Consider the following 21,225-nt stretch of genomic DNA (forward strand, 5'->3'; position numbering starts at 1 on the left):
GCAATAAAGAGACCAAAGATAACCCTGAAGGAGCTACAAAGCTCCACAGCGGAGATTGGAGTATCTGTCCATAGGACCACTTTAAGCTGTACACTCCACAGAGATGGGCTTTATGGAAGTGTGGCCAGAAAAAAGCCATTGCTTAAAGAAAAAAATGAGCAAACATGTTCAGTGTTCGCCAAAAGGCATGTGGGAGACTCCCCAAACATATGGAAAAAGGTACTCTGGTCAGATGAGACAAAAACGTAGCTTTTTGGCCATCAAGGAAAATGCTATGTCTGGTGCAAACCCAACACCTCTCATCACCCCGAGACCTGCATCCCCATAGTGAAGCATGGTGGTGGCAGCATCATGCTGTGGGGATGTTTTTCATTGTCAGGGACTGGGAAACTGGTCAGAATTGAAGGAAATTCTTGAGGGAAACCTGTTTCAGTCTTCCAGAGATTTGAGACTGGGACAGAGGTTCACCTTCCAGCAGGACAATGACCATAAGCATACTGCTAAAGCAACAATTGAGTGATTTAAGGGGAAACATTTAAATGTCTTGGAATGGCCTAGTCAAAGCCCAGACCTCAATCCAATTGAAAATCTGTGGTATGACTTAAAGATTGCAGTACACCAGCGGAACCCATCCAACTTGAAGGAGCTGGAGCAGTTTTGCCTTGAAGAATGGGCAAAAATCCCAGTGGCTAGATGTGCCCAGCTTATAGAGACATACACCAAGAGACTTGCAGCTGTAATTGCTGCAAAAGGTGGCTCTACAAAGTATTGACTTTGGGGGGGGTGAATAGTTATGCACGCTCAAGTTTTCAGTTTTTTTGTCTTATTTCTTTGTTTCACAATAAAAAATATTTTGCATCTTCAAGGTGGTAGGCATGTTGTGTAAATCAAATGATACAAACCCCCCAAAAAATCTATTTTAATTACAGGTTGTAAGGCATCAAAAGAGGAAAAATGCGAAGGGGGTGAATGCTTCCGCAAGCCACAAGTCATTAATTAAAGGTGACTGTTCAGTCCTAATGAAACCATGTATAACAGCGTCATTAAAGGAGACTGTTCAGTCCTAATGAAGCCATGTATAACAGAGTCCTTAATGGTAGTGTATTTATCACAACTTTGTGCTGCTTTTAGCAAGACCTCCTCCTCCATATCCATACTCCAAGGTCCACCCACCTCAAACCACACCACACCTAGGCCTCAAGGTCCACTCCCCTCAAACCACACCACGACTAGGCCTCACGGTCCACTCCCCTCAAACCACACCACGACTAGGCCTCACGGTCCACCCCCCCTCAAACCACACCTAGGTCTCATTTCCTCTACACTTTCTCTCTAACATCCTTGCTGTATGGAGAAGACGAATGTGAACAAGAACAGGACAACGGCACCACTGTGAGTGTGTTTAAAAGGTCTCCCTGGACTCTAAAGGGTCTCCCTCTCTCCTCCAGTCACAGTAGCTCCTCTGTACCACAACACAGGAACAACACAGCAGCTTCCATCTCCCTCGTCTATCTGTGGTTCAGCTTGGGAGAGTCTGTACCCTCCTCATCCTCATCGTCTTTCGCTCCGATCAGCCGCTGCCGCGCAAAATCCTCAAAGATGATGTCATCGTCGCTGGAGAGAGTAAACTCAGTTAGTCAGGATCCAGAACTACACTTTAAGTGCATTAATGATTGATGGCAGACAGAGGGAGACATTTTGATTCATAGCAGACGGGGAGACATTTTGATTCATAGCAGACGGGTAGACATTTTGATTAATAGCAGACGGGGAGTCATTTTGATTCATGGCAGACGGGGAGACATTTTGATTAATAGCAGACGGGGAGACGTTTTGATTCATGGCAGATGGGGAGACATTTTGATTCATAGCAGACGGGGAGACATTTTGATTCATAGCAGACGGGGAGACATTTTGATTTATGGCAGACGGGGAGCCATTTTGATTCATGGCAGATGGGGAGCCATTTTGATTCATAGCAGACGGGGAGACGTTTTGATTCATAGCAGAAGGGGAGCCATTTTGATTCATGGCAGACGGGGAGACATTTTGATTCATAGCAGACGGGGAGACATTTTGGTTCATGGCAGACGAGGAGTCATTTTGATTCATGGCAGACGGGGGGAGACATTTTGATTCATGGCAGACGGGGAGCCATTTTGATTCATGGCTAAACATTTGTTTAGTAAACTGTATTAGACCAGAGATGGTTGGTAAAGTGTACTAGATCAGATGTTTAGTAAAGTGTATAAGATCAGATGTTAGTGAAATGTATTAGATCAGATTGTTCAGTAAAGTGTATTAGATCAGATGTTCAGTAAAGTGTATTAGATCAGATGTTCAGTAAAGTGTATTAGATTAGTTGTTTAGTAAAGTGTATTAGATTAGTTGTTTAGTAAAGTGTATTAGATCAGATGTTTAGTGAAGTGTATTAGATTAGAGACTATACTGTTTAAGCAATTATAAAGCTCACAGTCCTTCATAACTCTTTATAACCAATTCATATTGCATTACACATAGGTGGTTGAAAAAGGGGTGAAATCAAGATTACCACACAATTATTTTTGATTGTTTATTTACTGTAGGCCTATGTTCAGCTCAGCAAACGTCTTAGCTTATTCTGTTGTTGTTGTGTTGTTATTGTTGACGTTATTTATTTCGGTATTCAATCCGATCGCGGAGTTGGACAATGCACCATTTAAAAGTTAATTTTCCCACTGAACCCGACATACAGTATGCAGCATTTACTGTGAATGTGGCCTTCAGCGAACACAGGAACATTGCCTTTTAAAACATGCATTGCGGACAAACACATTTTGGATTGAATCCTGGCCATAGTCATTTACAGACAGTACAAAGGCGTAGAAACACGTCAGCACATCATGTCTGAAATGGTATTGTCAGCAGATCATGATACAGGTCCATCAACAACACGAATGCTTCTAACAGCCTGAGAGCTACAGAAAAAGAGGTGTGCTGGGAGAGACAACATTACATTGAAAGACATTGAATATTGAATGTATTATTCATAATTGGGCATATATGCTGGTTAATGTGCACGGCCAGAGATGGGCTGTTAGGCTGCATGGCCAGCGATGGGCTGTTAGGCTGCACGGCCAGAGATGGGCTGTTAGGCTGCATGGCCAGAGATGGGCTGTTAGGCTGCATGGCCAGAGATGGGCTGTTAGGCTGCACGGCCAGAGATGGGCTGTTAGGCTGCATGGCCAGAGATGGGCTGTTAGGCTGCACGGCCAGAGATGGGCTGTTAGGCTGCACGGCCAGAGATGGGCTGTTAGGCTGCACGGCCAGAGATGGGCTGTTAGGCTGCATGGCCAGAGATGGGCTTTTATAGAGAGGAAATGAAACAGGAGGAAGTGAAGCCATGTTTTATTGACGAGGACAAGTGGTGCAGTAAGCAGCAGGCAGAAGGCAGCAGACGGTAAGTAGAAGGCAGCAGGAAGTAAGCAGCAGGTATAAGTAGCAAGTAGAGGCAGTAAGCAGCAGGCAGTAAGCAACAGGCAGTAAGCAAAAGGCAGTAGTTAGCAGGCAGTACAGCAACAGGAAGTACGCAGCAAGCAGAAGGCAGTAAGCAACAAGCAGCAAGCAGAGAGCTGTAAGGAGCAGGCAGTAAGCAGAAGGCAGTAAGCAGAAGGCAGCAGGAAGTAAGCAGTAGGTATAAGTAGCAAGTAGAGGCAGTAAGCAGCAGGCAGTAAGCAACAGACAGTAAGCAAAAGTCAGTAGGCAGCAGGCAGTAAAGCAAAAGGCAGTAAGCAGCTGGCAGTAAAGCAAAAGGCAGTAAGCAGCAGGCAGTAAGCAGCAAGTAGAGGCAGCAAGCAGAAGACAGTAAGCAGCAGGCAGTAAGCAGCAAGTAGAGGCAGCAAGCAGAAGACAGTAAGCAGCAGGCAGTAAGCAGCAAGTAGAGGCAGCAAGCAGAAGGCAGTAAGCAGCAGGCAGTAAGCAGTAAGTAGAGACAGCAAGCAGAAGACAGTAAGCAGCAGGCAGTAAGCAGCAAGCAGAGGCAGCAAGCAGAAGACAGTAAGCAGCAGGCAGTAAGCAGCAGGCAGGATGTTAGAGTATCAGACAGATAGACAAACAGGCTGACTGTTATAGTCTGTTAAACTATCAGACAGACCAAGTGGTAGAGCTTCTTACTTTGTGTCAAATTCTATCAAGTTTGTGTCTATTGGCGCCTCGTCCGCAGCTGAAATACAATTAATGGACCATTATAATTCACCATTTTAAACCAAGAAAGGTTTTGTTGATCGACTTGATACAGAAAGACATTGAAAACTTGTGAACTGAAAACACTGCATGTGTAGAAACATACCATCTCTGTAGATTGCATCTTCGATTGGTTTGGGATGCATTAACGTAAAGGGGAGCTCAACATGGACGTCGCTGGAAAAGAAAATGAAACTGTATGTAGATGATTGATGTATGATGAACAAACGAGTTTATAAATTAGCATTTCGATGTAGTATTATATGTTACATCTTGTATTATTATATTAATATTACAGTCTGCTCTGTATAAACACGTACACTACAACTCCAGCCACCAATATTAGCATGCGACATGTCATTACAGAAACATCTATGTTTACCTTGTTGCAAGATCTCCTAAGAGTCTGAAATCAATGAAACATTGTCAGTTTTTTTTTTAACCTCAGACAGCAACACAGTAACATAACTATAGAATTAGGAATTAGAATACTAGAATGAACCATTAACCTTCTTATGATGACATAAAAGGTCAGCCATTTTGGTAAGGGAGCTGGTAAGCCAGTGATCAGCCAGTGCCGGGATAAGATATTGTGTAAAACATTTGAATTTTAAAATGATCTTCACAATATGTTTGTTAGCTCTATGTTGGTTTTTCGTAAATATGATTTGTAATTTTGTATATTATATATTGCATGTGTATTTATGCAGGGCTCATCCGTAAAATAAATCCGAGTCTCAGGATGACGTCCCTTTAAAAACAAAGATTAATAAAAAAAATGTAATTAATTAATTAATAGCTAGCCAGACAGTTTATGTGGAATGATTCCAAGAATTTTTTTCCAATGAACTCCCAATATGCCAACATTCCATACAAACAATGCAGTCAATCCACAGCGATACACTGGCTGAAATCAGCTGATGAAAGGACTTTATTCAGTCTGTATCGCTGAAGCGTTACAGATTGCTCGATCGAAATATGAAGATCATTTACTGATGGAGCCGACATATGCACCGTTTACGTAAATGTAGTCTCCACTAAAGCGGAATCGTTGCCTTTAAATTTCAATCACGCTGTAACGCTGAATTTCCATGATACGGATTGAATAGAGCCCTAAGACAAGTTGTAAATGCAGCAAGTACTGATATTGCATCACATTATAACATTCGCAGCTTTCCAAAAAAACAACATTGAGACATTTATGGTCTGTTTACATATATTTTAGAGGCTATTAATCCAGAAAATTTGTGTAAAACCTGTGTAAACTGTGTAAACTTTATAATTATACGACAATAATTCTACTACAGCGTTTTTATATACCACATGCCTTACTTATTTTCCTGCATAAGTTAAATCAGGAAATGCACCACCTATTAGACTGGTTTGGATTTCTCCCTGACCACAATGGCTGCCATTTTCAAACCATTCTAGCACTTTGAGAGTTTATGACAATTCCCCTCTAGTAATTTAATAGGATGTCTATGAACATAACCCTAACTCGCAGACACCAATAAAATAGGGTTACGGTTATTAGGCAAAATGAACATACTGGTTCACAAACACCAAGATGTTTAAACCCTAACACCTAGATGTATGTTTAAACCCTAACACCTAGATGTATGTTTAAACACTAACACCTAGATGTATGTTTAAACACTAACACTAACACCTAGATGTATGTTTAAACACTAACACCTAGATGTATGTTTAAACACTAACACTAACACCTAGATGTATGTTTAAACACTAACACCTAGATGTATGTTTAAACCCTAACACCTATATATATGTTTAAACACTAACACTAACACCTAGATGTATGTTTAAACACTAACACCTAGATGTATGTTTAAACCCTAACACCTAGATATATGTTTAAACCCTAACACTAACACCTAGATGTATGTTTAAACCCTAACACCTAGATATATGTTTAAACCCTAACACTAACACCTAGATGTATGTTTAAACACTAACACCTAGATGTATGTTTAAACACTAACACTAACACCTAGATGTATGTTTAAACCCTAACACCTAGATATATGTTTAAACCCTAACACTAACACCTAGATGTATGTTAAAACACTAACACCTAGATGTATGTTTAAACCCTAACACCTAGATGTATGTTTAAACCCTAACACCTAGATATATGTTTAAACACTAACACCTAGATGTATGTTTAAACACTAACACCTAGATGTATGTTTAAACACTAACACTAACACCTAGATGTATGTTTAAACACTAACACCTAGATGTATGTTTAAACCCTAACACCTAGATGTATGTTTAAACCCTAACACCTAGATATATGTTTAAACACTAACACCTAGATGTATGTTTAAACCCTAACTCCTAGATGTATGTTTAAACCCTAACACCTAGATGTATGTTTAAACCCTAACACCTAGATGTATGTTTAAACACTAACACCTAGATGTATGTTTAAACCCTAACACCTAGATGTATGTTTAAACCCTAACACCTAGATGTATGTTTAAACCCTAACACCTAGATATATGTTTACATTTACATTTACATTTTAGTCATTTAGCAGACGCTCTTATCCAGAGCGACTTACAGTAGTGAATGCATACATTTCATACAATTTCATACATTTTTTTTTAGATGTATGTTTAAACCCTAACACCTAGATGTATGTTTAAACACTAACACCTAGATGTATGTTTAAACCCTAAATCTAACACCAAGATGTATGTGTAAAGTGCATACCCGCCTCGAGACACAACAAGCTTCACTTTGACTTTGTAGGATACGATGATACCCAGGATCTCCTTGTTGGCTCCCTCTCTTAACCTGTTGATGGGACAAAAAAATCTATAAAGAAATCATCTTCTGACATCTTCTGATTATCACCAAGCCCTTCATTCTCCAGCTGGGATTGTGGAAGATGGTGGGGTTGTGGAAGCTGGTGGGATTGTGGAAGCTGGTGGGATTGTGGAAGTTGGTGGGGTTGTGGAAGCTGGTGGGATTGTGGAAGCTGGTGATTGTGGAAGTTGGTGGGGTTGTGGAAGATGGTGGGATTGAGGAAGCTGGTAGGATTGTGGAAGCTGGTGGGATTGTGGAAGCTGGTGGGATTGTGGAAGCTGGTGGGATTGTGGAAGCTGGTGGGATTGTGGAAATTGGTGGGGTTGTGGAAGATGGTGGGATTGTGGAAGCTGGTAGGATTGTGGAAGCTGGTGGGGTTGTGGAAGCTGGTGGGATTGTGGAAGCTGGTGGGATTGTGGAAGTTGGTGGGGTTGTGGAAGCTGGTGGGGTTGTGGAAGATGGTGGGATTGTGGAAGCTGGTGGGGTTGTGGAAGCTGGTGGGATTGTGGAAGCTGGTGGGATTGTGGAAGCTGGTAGGATTGTGGAAACTGGTGGGATTGTGGAAATTGGTGGGATTGTGGAAATTGGTGGGGTTGTGGAAGCTGGTAGGATTGTGGAAGCTGGTGGGGTTGTGGAAGCTGGTGGGATTGTGGAAGTTGGTGGGGTTGTGGAAGTTGGTGGGGTTGTGGAAGATGGTGGGATTGTGGAAGCTGGTGGGGTTGTGGAAGCTGGTGGGATTGTGGAAGCTGGTGGGATTGTGGAAGTTGGTGGGGTTGTGGAAGATGGTGGGGTTGTGGAAGCTGGTGGGATTGTGGAAGTTGGTGGGGTTGTGGAAGCTGGTGGGGTTGTGGAAGCTGGTGGGGTTGTGGAAGCTGGTGGGATTGTGGAAGCTGGTGGGATTGTGGAAGATTGTGGGATTGTGGAAGCTGGTGGGGTTGTGGAAGCTGGTGGGATTGTGGAAACTGGTGGGATTGTGGAAGCTGGTGGGGTTGTGGAAACTGGTGGGATTGTGGAAACTGGCGGGATTGTTGGTGGGATTGTGGAAACTGGTGGGATTATCGGTGGGATTGTGGATGCTGGTGGGATTGTTGTATACAGATATGAACTGTGTAATAGGAGAAAATATTGGATGACGACATCAAGACAATAATAGGGTCAATACACAACATGTCTGAAGACAGCGAGCCTAACTCCAGCTTTTATCCCTCCACAGTGGGGGAAACCTTAACATGACACAGCAGAGCACCCCCACACCATCACACCTCCTCCACCATGCTTCACGGTGGGAACCACACATACGGAGATCATCCGTTCACCTACTCTGCGTCTTACAAAGACAAATCTCAAATTTGGACTCATCAGACCAAAGGACAGATTTCCACCGGTCTAATGTCCATTGCTCGTGTTTCTTGGCCAAAGCAAGTCTCTTCTTCTTATTGGTGTCCTTAGTAGTGGTTTCTTTGCAGTAATTCGACCATGAAGACCTGATTCACACAGTCTCCTCTGAACAGTTGATGTTGAGATGTCTCTATTACTTGAAGTCTGTGAAGCATTTATTTGGGCGGCAATCTGAGGTGCAGTTAACTCTAATGAACGTATCTTCTGCAGCAGAGGTAACTCTGGGTCTTCCTTTCCTGTGACAGTCCTCATGAGAGCCAGTTTCATCATAGCGCTTGATGGTTTTTGCAACTGCACTTGAAGAAACTTTCAAAGTTCTTGAACTTTTCCAGATTGACTGACCTTCATGTCTTAAAGTAATGATGGACTGTCGTTTCTCTTTGCTTATTTGAGCTGTTCTTGCTATAATATGAGCTTGGTCTTTTACCAAATAGGGCTATCTTCTGTATACCACCCCTACCTTGTCACAACACAACTGATTGTCTCAAACGCATTAAGAACGAGAGTTAACAAATTAACAAGGCAGGTGTATTAATTGAAATACATTCCAGGTGACTACCCCATGAAGCTGTTTGAGAGAATGCCAAGAGTGTGCAAAGCTGTCATCAAGGCAAAGGGTTGCTACTTTGAAGAATCTCAAATATAAAATATATTTTGATTTGTTTACTAAATAATTTTTTGGTTACTACATGATTCCATATGTCTTATTTCATAGTTTTGATATCTTCTCTATTATTCTACAATGTACAAAATAGTAAAAATAATGAAAAACCCTTGAATGAGTAGGCCTGTCCAAACTTTTGACTGGCACTGTATTATAGTATAGTATAGTATAGTATAGTATAGTATAGTATAGTATAGTATAGTATAGCATAGCATAGCATCGCATAGCATAGTATAGTATGATATAGTATAACAGTATTGTATAGCACAGCGTAGTATCTACTAGAATAGTATAGCATAGTATACAATAGTATAGTATAGTATAGCAGCATAGTATAGTATAACAGTATAGTATAGTAAAGCATAGTATATAATAGTATAGTGTAACATAGTATATAATAGTATAGAATAGAATAGTATAGTGGCCCATAGTATAGAATAGCATAGTGTAACATAATATAGAATAGTATAACATAGTATAGAATAGTATAACATAGTATAGAATAGTATAACATAGTATAGAATAGTATAACATAGTATATAATAGCATAGTGTAACATAGTATAGAATAGTATAACATAGTATAGAATAACACATAGTATAGAATAGTATAGCACAACATATTACAAAATAGTGTAACATATAGAATAGTACAACATAGTAGAGAATAGTACAACATAGTATAGAATAGTATATTATAACATAGTATAGAATAGTACAACATAGTATAGAATAGTATATTATAACATAGTATAGAATAGTACAACATAGTATAGAATAGTATATTATAACATAATATAGAATAGTACAACATAGTAGAGAATAGTATAACATAGTATAGAATAGTACAACATAGTAGAAAATAGTATAACATAGTATAGAATAGTATAACATAGTATAGTATAACATAGTATAGAATAGTATTGTATAACATAGTATTGTATAACATATTACAGAATAGTATAACATAGTATAGAATAGTATAGTATAACATCGGATAGAATAGTTTAGTATAGCATGCAATAGTAGAGTATAACATAGGACAGAATAGGATAGTATAAAATATTACAGAATAGTATAACATAGTATAGAATAGTGTAGTATAACATTGGATATAATAGTATAGTATAGTATAAAATAGTATAGTATAATATAGTATAGAATTGTTTAGTATAACATAGTATAGAACAGTCTAGCATAGTAAAGTATAACATATGGTAGAATATTATAGTATAACATAGCATAGAATAGTATAACATAGTATAAAATAGTATAATATAACACAGGATTGAATAGTATAGTATAACATAGTCTAACAAATTAGAGTATAACATATGGTAGAATATTATAGTATAACATAGTATAGAATAGTATAACATAGTATAATATAGTATAATATAACACAGGATTGAATAGTATAGTATAACATAGTATAGAATAGTATAGTATAACATAGTATAGAATAGAATAGTATAACAAAAAACAGAATAGTATAACATAGTATAGAATAGAATAGTATAACATAGTATAGAATAATATAGTATAGTATAACATAGTATACAATAATATAGTATAGTATAACATAGTATAGAATAGTATAACATAGTATAGAATAATATAGTATAGTATAAAATAGTATAGAATAATATAGTATAGTATAACATAGTAAAGAATAGAATAGTATAGTATACCATAGTATAGAATAGTATAGTATAACATGGTATAGAATAGTATAGTATAACATAGTAAAGAATAGAATAGTATAGTATACCATAGTATAGAATAGTATAGTATAACATGGTATAGAATAGTATAGTATAACATAGTATAGAATAGTATAGTATAACATGGTATAGAATAGTATAGTATAACATGGTATAGAATAGTATAGTATAAAATAGTATAGAATAATATAGTATAGTATAACATAGTAAAGAATAGAATAGTATAGTATACCATAGTATAGAATAGTATAGTATAACATGGTATAGAATAGTATAGTATAACATAGTATAACGTGGTATAACATAGTTTAGAATATTATACTATTGTATAAAATAGTTAACACAGAATAGTATAGCATGACATAGTATAGTATAGTATAACAGCATATATAATTGTATAGTATAACATAGTATAGAATAGTATAGTATAACAGTATAGTATAACATAGTAAAGAATAGAATAGTATAGTATAACATAGTATAGAATAGTATAGTATAGCATAACATAGTATAAAATAGTATAATATAACACAGGATTGAATAGTATAGTATAACATAGTAAAGAATAGAATAGTATAGTATAACATAGTAAAGAATAGAATAGTATAGTATAACATAGTATAGTATAACATAGTTTAGAATAGTATGGTATAACATAATATAGTATAACATAGAATAGTATAGTTTAGTATAGTATAACACAGTATGGTATGGTATAACATAGTTTAGAATATTATAGTATAACATAGTATAGTATGACATTGTTTAGAATAGTATAGTATAACATACTATAGTATAGCATAGCATAGTATAGTATAACATCATTTAGTATAACATAGTTTAGAATAGTATAGTATAGTATAGTATAACATAGTATAGCATAGTATTGTATAACATAATTTAGTATAACATGGTTTAGAATATTATAGTATAACATAGTGTAGTATAACATAGTATAATATAACATAGTTTAGAATAGTATAGTATAGCTAGTATACCATGGTATAGTATACCATAGTATAGTATTGCATAGTATAGTATAACATAATTTTGTATAACATAGTTTAGAATAGTATAGTATCGCATAGTATACCATAGTATAGTATAACATAGGTTAGAATAGTATAGTATAGTATAGCATAGTATAGTATAACATAGTATACAATAGTATAGTATAGTATAGTATAGTATAACATAGGTTAGAATAGTATAGCATAGTATAACATCGTATAGTATAGTATAACATAATATAATATAGTATAACATAGTATAGAATAACATAGTATAGCATAGTATATTAACATATTGTACTCACAATGTACTAGAAGCCAGGTTTGTGTCCTCGTGTTTCAGTTTCCCGTCCAATGCCAGACCACGCTTCTCCCGGTTGTTGTTGAGGAAGGGGGTGAGGGTGTAGACTTTACAAAACGTTGAACTTGGAGCCACCACGTCACTGGAAAAAACGATAATCAATTGTAATCAATAACACCAGATCAATTACATGAGGTTGACGTACTGTACATGAAGATGGTTCTTATCTGTGATAATGACTAATGCTTGGCCTGTTTTTTAATTGACTTATAGTCTCAATTTGTGTTTATGACGGTTAACCAAGCGTACCATCCAGCAATGTCTCAATCCTAAGAAACACTATGACGATAGTATTGTATCGCTATATCCACATTTCAGATTAGTTATTGAAGACTGGACTGGCCTACATGTCAGATTTCTGTATTGTATAGAAGGTAAAGAAACGTACTCTGTCTCCTCTGTAGCGACCGGGCATCTGTATTGTGCTGTGTTGAATAGGCAGATGTCTGCATACTGACGCACTGTGAATAGAAATTACAATCCTTAGAGATGTAGTATCTTAATTTGATCACTCTTTGGTTGCACTGCAGGAAATTTTAGATGAGCTTCATGATTTACATGAAATCATAAAATAAACTGACAATAATACATTGTTACATTAACAGTATTGCACTTTTCATGTAGCCTACTTTTGGCCAGCTAATAACGTTAACCACCGTTCAAACAACATTATGGACTAAACGTTCAAATCCTGTTGCTGCAGGATATTTTTTTTTTGCTGTGACAATAATATAGGTCAAAGATCCTACATCTGTAGAACGTATCAACGTTCTGAAAGAAACACACAGGACTACCAGTAATTTGATACTGATGTGTATGTCGCAGTCACCTGAAATCTTCATTTTCTTCACTGTCTTGTTGGTGTTGTTTGTGACGTGAACGTTGACACTGATAGGCTCCCCGTGGTAGTAGATCTGGAAGGAAAGATGCAAAAGATATTACTGTACCCCCCAAACAAACACCCTCCTCCACCCAGAAAAACAGCAGGCCTAGTAACGTAGAGTAATGTGGATTAACACTGTATAATGTAGAGTAATGTAGTATGATGTAGAGTAATGTAGTATAATGCAGGGTAATGTAGTATGATGTAGAGTAATGTAGTATAATGTAGAGTAATGTAGTATGATGTAGTATGATGTAGAGTAATGTTGTATGATGTAGAGTAATGTGGATTAACACTGTATAATGTAGAGTAATGTAGTATAATGTAGTATTATGTAGAGTAATGTAGTATAATGTAGAGTAATGTAGTATAATGTAGTATTATGTGAATTAACACAGTATAATGTACAGTAATGTAATATAATGTAGTATGATGTAGAATAATGTAGAGTAATGTAGTATAATGTAGTATGATGTAGAGTGATGTAGTGTAATGTAGTATAATGTAGTATGATGTAGAGTACTGTTGTATGATGTAGAGTAATGTAGTATAATGTAGAGTGATGTAGTATAATGTAGTATGATGTAGAGTAATGTAGTATAATATAGAGTGATGTAGTATAATGTAGTATGATGTAGAGTAATGTGGATTAACACTGTATAATGTAGAGTAATGTAGTATAATGTTGAGTAATGTAGTATAATGTAGTATGATGTAGACGAATGTAGTATAATGTAGAGTAATGTAGTATAATGTAGTATGATGTAGAGTAATGTAGTATCATGTAGAGTAATGTAGCATAATGTGGAGTAATGTAGTATAATGTAGTATGATGTAGAAGAATGTAGTATAATGTAGTGTAATGTAGTATAATGTAGTATGCTGTCGAGTAATGTAGTATAATGTAGAGTAATTCAGTATAATGTGGTATGATGTAGAGTAATGTAGTATAATGTCGAGTAATGTAGTATAATGTAGAGTAATGTGGTATACTGTTGAATAATATAGAGTAATGTAGTACGATGTAGAGTAATGTAGTTAAATGTAGAGTGTAGTATGATGTAGAGTAATGTAGTATAATGTATAGAAATGTAGAGTAATATAGTATGATGTAGAGTAATGTAGTATAATGTATAGAAATGTAGAGTAATATAGTATGCTGTAGAGTAATATAGTATGCTGTAGAGTAATGTAGTATAATGTAGAGCAATGTAGTATAATGTAGAATAACATAGTATGATGTAGAGTAATGTAGTATAATGTATAGAAATGTAGTATAATGGAGTATGATGTAGAGCAATGTAGTAGAATGTAGAGTAATGTAGTATAATGTAGTATGATGTAGAGTAATGTAGTATAATGTAGAGTAATGTAGTATAATGTAGTGTAATGTGGAGTAATGTGTTATGATGTAGAGTAATGTAGAGTAATGTAGTAGAATGTAGAGTAATGTAATATAATGTAGTATGATGTAGAGGAATGTAGAGTAATGTAGTATGATGTAGAGTAATGTAGTGTAATGTTGAGTAATGTAGTATAATGTAGAGTAATGTAGTATAATGTAGTATGACGTAGAGCAGTGGTTCCCAAACATTTTATAGTCCCGTACCCCTTCAAACATTCAACCTCCAGCTGTACCCCCTCTAGCACCAGGGTCAGCGTACTCTCAAATGTCGTTTTTTGCCATCATTGTAAGCCTGCCACACACACACTATACGATACATTTATTAAACATAAGAATGAGTGTGAGTTTTTGTCACAACCTGGCTCAACAATTTTGCTCTTTATTTAACTATCTTACATATAAAACCTTATTTGTTCATCGAAAATTGTGAATAACTCACAACAGGTTAATGAGAAGGGTGTGCTTGAAAGGATGCACATAACTCTGCATCAATAACATTTTCAGGGCATGGGCATGAAAGGGTGAACGAATCCAGTTGTTTGTGTCATCCGTTTCGGGAAAGTATCTGCGTAATTGCGCACCCAGCTCACTCAGGTGCTTCGCTATATCACATTTGACATTGTCCGTAAGCTTGAGTTCATTTACACACAAAATCATACAATGATGGAAAGACCTGTGTGTTGTCCTTGTTAATGAAGACAGAGAAGAGCTCCAACTTCTTAATCATAGGCTCAATTTTGTCCCCCACATTGAATATAGTTGCGGAGAGTCCCTGTTATCCTATATTCAGATCATTCAGTTGAGAAAAAACATCACCCATATAGGCCAGTAGTGTGAGAAACTCGTCATCATGCAAGCGGTCAGACAAGTGAAAATTATGGTGAGTAAAGAAAACTTTAAACTCATCTCTTAATGTAAAAAAACGTGCCAATACTTTGCCCCTTGATAAAAGCGTTACATGGTCGCTGCCCATATCATTGCAAAATGCAGGAAATACACGAGAGTTCAGGGCCTTGCTTTAACAAAGTTAACCATTTTCACTGTAGTGTCCAAAATGTCTTTCAAGTTGTTGCTGCCAAGGCATTCCCATTTCCATCCAGCTGTAACACATAGAATTCACTGGTATGCGAAGCAGTAATTGTTTCAAATCATCTCCTGCCATGTCACTGATGCGTCGTGAAACAGTGTTGTTTGATGAAGTCATTGTCTGTATATTCTTTTTTCGCCTTTTCCCCGAGCAGCAGGAAGAATTAAGTCCTCCACAATAGTATGGGGCTTGCCTGTCCTCGCCACTCGGTAGCTCACATATAAGACACTTCTAGCCCCTTCTCATTAATGGTATCTGTTGCTTTTATACATGTCTTATTACTCGAAAGTCATCTTAATTCTCGGTCAAAAACTCCCGTGGCTTATTTTTCAAATAGGCATATTTTGTTTCTAAATGTGAGTTTCATCGAGCTGTGATATTGTCACGCCCTGACCTGAGAAAGCCGTTTTTCTGTTTGGTTAGGTCAGGGTGTCATAGGCGTCGTAAGGATTGGACCAAGGCGCAGTGGGTAAAGTGCTCATCTTCTTAAATTTATTTCAAGAACACTCAAAACAAAATAAACAAACGATGATAACAGTTCCATAAGGCTCCCAGGCTATACAGAAAATAACCACCCACAAAATACAAGTGAAAACAAACCCAACTAAATATGGCCTCCAATTAGAGACAACGACAACCAGCTGCCTCTAATTGGAGGTCATTGCCAAAAACCCAACATATAAATAGAAAACTAGATATACACATAGAAATAGAAAATATAGAATCTAAACCAAAAACACCGAAACACACAAAACAAACACCCCCTGCCACGCCCTGACCAAACTACAATAACAAATAACCCCTTATACTGGTCAGGACGTGACACAGGGTGTGACACGGGGTGGGCATTCTATGTCATTATATTTCTTTGTTTTGGCCGAGTATGGTTTCCAATCAGAGGCAGCTGTCTATCGTTGTCTCTGATTGGGAATCATACTTAGGCAGCCTTTTCCCCACCTGTGTTTGTGGGTAATTATTATTTCTGTGAGTGTTTTGTGTGCGCCACAGTTACGTCACATTTCTTTCTGTTTATTGTTTTGTTCGGTTTTCTCCAATAAAGAATGTGGAATTACCGGCACGCTGCGCCTTGGCTGATATATGACAGGGAGTTTGAGGTCCGTGAACGTGACAGATATAGTACTTTTGCACATATAACACACTGTGGCTGAGGAAAGGCACTACTCCTAATATAAGTGAACCCCAAATCAATGTAGTTCTCATCATATTTGCACCTCTTCGATAGTCCAACGTCCCGGTCTGTCGTTCGGTACTTTCCCGGGTAAAGGGGGGCAGTAACTCTTCGGCTGCATCAGATTCACAACTGTCAGTGTCCATGCTAGCTGGGCTAACAACAAAATGTAGAATTACTGATGCTAGCATTGGATGTGCTCATGGAAGCAGAACAACTTGTGTCGTCGACAGGTGCAGGTGTAGTACTGCTGGTAGTAGCAGGTGTAGTACTGCTGGTAGTAGCAGGTGTAGTACTGCTGGTAGTAGCAGGTGTCGTACTGCTGGTAGTAGCAGGTGTCGTACTGCTGGTAGTAGCAGGTGTAGTACTGCTGGTAGTAGCATGTGTAGTACTGCTGGTAGTAGCAGGTGTAATACTGCTGGTAGTAGCAGGTGTAGTACTGCTGGTAGTAGCAGGTGTAATACTGCTGGTAGTAGCAGTACTACCAGTACAGCTGGTATGTGTCTCTATGGACGCGGGCCTTACTTTTTTTTAACCATTTATCAATTTTGGAGCAAACGGAATGAGCAGCTACATTTGGCTACATACGGACCATTAGCGGTTAATGTGATTGGATGTTAATTATTAATTATTTAATTATTTAACTAGGCTACCTGTATTTGACAATGTGTTGTTATTTTGCTCTACACATTTAAAAAAAAATGTGAATCACATTTTATTTTACCCTCGGCGGCACTGCACATACCCCAGTTTGGGTATACCTAATGTAGAGTAATGTAGAGTAATGTAGTATAAAGTAGCGTAATGTAGTATAATGTACAGTAATGTAGTATAATGTAGAGTAATGTAGTATAATGTACAGTAATGTAGTATAATGTAGAGTAATGTAGTATGATGTAGGGTAATGTAGTATGATGTAGAGTAATGTAGTATAATGCAGAGTACTGTAGTATAATGTAGAGTAATGTAGTATAATTTAGCATGATGTAGTATAATGTAGAGTAATGTAGTATGATGTAGAGTAATGTAGTGTCATGTAGAGTAATGTAGTATATTATACTGTAATGTAGAGTAATGTAGTATGATGTAGAGTAAAGTAGTATGATGTAGAGTGATGTAGTATAATGTGGAGTAATGTAGTATAATGTGGAGTAATGTAGTATAATGTAGCATAATGTAGTATAATGTAGCATAATGTAGTATAATGTAGCATAATGTAGTATAATGTGGAGTAATGTAGTATAATGTAGCATAATGTCGTATAATGTAGCATGATGTAGTATAATGTAGAGTAAAGTAGTATAATGTAGCGTAATATAGTATAATGTAGAGTAATGTAGTATGACGTAGAGTAATGTAGTATGATGTAGAGTAATGTAGAGTAATGTAGTGGAATGTAGAGTAATGCAGCATATTATACTGTAATGTAGAGTAATGCAGTATATTATACTGTAATGTAGAGTAATGTAGTATGATGTAGAGTAAAGTAGTATGATGTAGAGTGATGTAGTATAATGTGGAGTAATGTAGTATAATGTGGAGTAATGTAGTATAATGTAGCATAATGTAGTATAATGTAGCATAATGTAGTATAATGTAGCATAATGTAGTATAATGTAGAGTAATGTAGTATAATGTAGAGTAATGTAGTATGATGTAGGGCAATGTAGTATAATGCAGAGTACTGTAGTATAATGTAGAGTAATGTAGTATAATTTAGCATGATGTAGTATAATGTAGAGTAATGTAGTATGATGTAGAGTAATGTAGTGTCATGTAGAGTAATGTAGTATAATATACTGTAATGTAGAGTAATGTAGTATACTGTAGAGTAATGTAGTATGATGTAGAGTAAAGTAGTATGATGTAGAGTGATGTAGTATAATGTAGAGTAATGGAGTATAATGTAGAGTAATGGAGTATAATGTAGAGTAATGTAGTATAATGTAGTATAATGTACCGTAATGTAGTATAATGTAGCATAATGTAGTATAATGTAGAGTAATGTAGTATAATGTAGAGTAATGTAGTATGATGTAGGGTAATGTAGTATAATGTAGAGTAATATAGTATATTGTAGAGTAATGTAGTATGATGTAGAGTAATGTAGTATGATGTAGAGTAATGTAGAGTGATGTAGTGTAATGTAGTATAATGTGGTATAATGTAGAGCAATGTCGTATAATGTAGAGTAATGTAGTATGATGTAATGTAGTATAGCGTAGCGTAATGTAGTATGATGTAGAGTAATGTGGATTAACATAGTGCAATGTGGAGCAATGCAGTATAATGTAGAGTAATGTAGCATAATGTATTGTAATGTAGGGTAATGTAGTATAATGTAGAGTAATGTAGTATAATGTAGAGTAATGTGAATTAACATCGTATAATGTAGAGCAATGTACTATAATGTAGAGTAATGTGGATTAATGTAGTATAATGTACTGTAATGTAGGGTAATGTAGAGTAATGTGGTTTGACATATAAACATGTACTGTGAGGAATTTAAATATTGTATGGTTGATGAGGCAAAATAAATGGCAAATAAGTCTGGCTGCACAACCGATTGGCAAACATACTGCAAATTGAGAAATCATGTCACTAAACTGAATCAAAAGAAGAAACTACACTATGAAACAAACATAAATTACAAAGAATTATAGTAAAAAGCTTTGGAGCAACTCCAATGTAATGCTGTGAAAAAAAGGGCTAACCCAGCTCCATCATTCATTGAATCAGAGTAATGTAGTCCCGTGTGGCTCAGTTGGTAGAGCATGGTGTTTGCAACGCCAGGGTTGTGGGTTCGATTCCCACGGGGGGCCAGTACAGGGAAGAAAAAAAATGTATGAAATGTGTGCATTCACTACTGTAAGTTGCTCTGGATAAAAGTGTCTGCTAAAATGACTAAAATGTAAATGTAATGAATCAGATGGCTCTTTCTTCACAAAACCCACTGATATTGACAACTACTTTAATGATTTAGCAAATTGGCAAGATTATCAAATTTAGGCGTGACATGCCAGCAACAAACGCTGACACAACACACCCAAGTATATCTGTCCAAATTATGAAAGACAAGCATTGTAATTCTGAATTCCGTAAAGTGAGTGTGGAAGAGGTGAAAAAATTATTGTTGTCTATCAACAATGACAAGCCACCGGGGTCTGACAACTTGTATGGAACATTACTGAGGATAATAGCGGACGATATTGCCACTCCTATTTGCCATATTTTCAATTTAAGCCTACTAGAGAGCGTGTGCCCTCAGGCCTGGAGGGAAGCTAAAGTCATTTCGCTACCTAAGAATTGTAAAGCCCCCTTTACTGGCTCAAATAGCCGACCAATCAGCCTGTTACCAACCCTTTGTAAAGTTTGGGAAAAAATTGTGTTTGACCAGAAACAATGCTATTTCACAGTAAACAAATTGACAACAGACTTTCAGCACAGTTATAGGGAAGGGCATTTAACAAGCACAGCACTCACACAATGACTAATAATTGGCTGAGAGAAATTGATAAAAAGATTGTGGGTGCTGTTTTGTTAGACTTCAGTGCGGCTTTTGATATTATTGATCATAGTCTGCTGCTGGAAAAACGTATGTGTTATGGCTTTACACCCCCTGCTATAATGTGGTTAAAGAGTTACCTGTCTAACAGAACACAGAGGGTGTTCTTTAATGGAAGCCTCTCCAACATAATCCAGTTAGAATCAGGCATTCCCCAGGGCAGCTGTTTAGGCCCCTTACTCTTTTCAATCTTTACTAACGACATGCCACTGGCTTTGAGTAAAGCCAGAGTGTCTATGTATGCGGATGACTCAACACTATACACGTCAGCTATTACAGCGACTGAAATGACTGCAACACTTAACAAAGAGCTGCAGTTAGTTTTAGAATGGGTGGCAAGGAATAAGTTAGTCCTAAATAAAATTGTTTAAAAGCATTGAAAAGCATTGAATTTGGGACAAATCCTTCACTAAACTCTAAACCTCAACTAAATCTTGTAATAAATGATGTGGAAATTGAGCAAGTTGAGGAGACTAAACTGCTTGGAGTAACCCTGGATGGTAAACTGTCATGGTCAAAACACATTGACACAACAGTAACTAAGATGGGGAGTAGTCTGTCCATAATAAAGCGCTGCTCTACCTTCTTAACAGCACTATCAATATGGCAGGTTCTACAGGCTCTAGTTTTGTCGCACCTGGACTACTGTTAAGTCTTGTGGTCAGGTGCCACAGAGGGACTTGGATGTACACAGAGAGCTAACATTAATAATATGCATGTCAATCTCTCCTGGCTCAAAAGGAGGAGAGATTAACTTCATCACTACTTGCATTTGTGAGTGCCATGACTTCATGGAATTCTATTCCACATCAAGTAACTGACGCAAGCAGTAGAATCATATTTTAAAAAACAGATAAAAATATACTTTATGTAACAGCGGGGAC

General features: G+C 36.9%; 1 protein-coding gene across 2 annotated transcripts in view; it reads right to left on the reverse strand.

Moving 5' to 3' along the window:
• Positions 1–763: 763 nt before the first annotated feature.
• arrb1 (arrestin, beta 1) overlaps positions 764–21,225 on the reverse strand; it is a 55,626-nt gene continuing 35,164 nt past the window's right edge. Inside the window, exons 9-16 of one of the 2 annotated variants that reach the window (XM_014215430.2) lie at positions 13,042–13,126; positions 12,601–12,673; positions 12,157–12,294; positions 6,961–7,044; positions 4,604–4,627; positions 4,328–4,416; positions 4,153–4,201; positions 764–1,614 (exon numbers count right to left, since the gene is read on the reverse strand). In XM_014215430.2, the coding sequence (XP_014070905.1) occupies positions 1,509–1,614; positions 4,153–4,201; positions 4,328–4,416; positions 4,604–4,627; positions 6,961–7,044; positions 12,157–12,294; positions 12,601–12,673; positions 13,042–13,126 (648 nt within the window). In that variant the 3' untranslated portion in view covers positions 764–1,508. The remainder of the gene's footprint in view (positions 1,615–4,152; positions 4,202–4,327; positions 4,417–4,603; positions 4,628–6,960; positions 7,045–12,156; positions 12,295–12,600; positions 12,674–13,041; positions 13,127–21,225) is intronic. The other variant, XM_014215431.2, reaches the window with a different exon arrangement.

The sequence above is a fragment of the Salmo salar genome, chromosome ssa09, assembly GCF_905237065.1.
Source record: "Salmo salar chromosome ssa09, Ssal_v3.1, whole genome shotgun sequence".
NCBI classification, from domain to species: domain Eukaryota; kingdom Metazoa; phylum Chordata; class Actinopteri; order Salmoniformes; family Salmonidae; genus Salmo; species Salmo salar.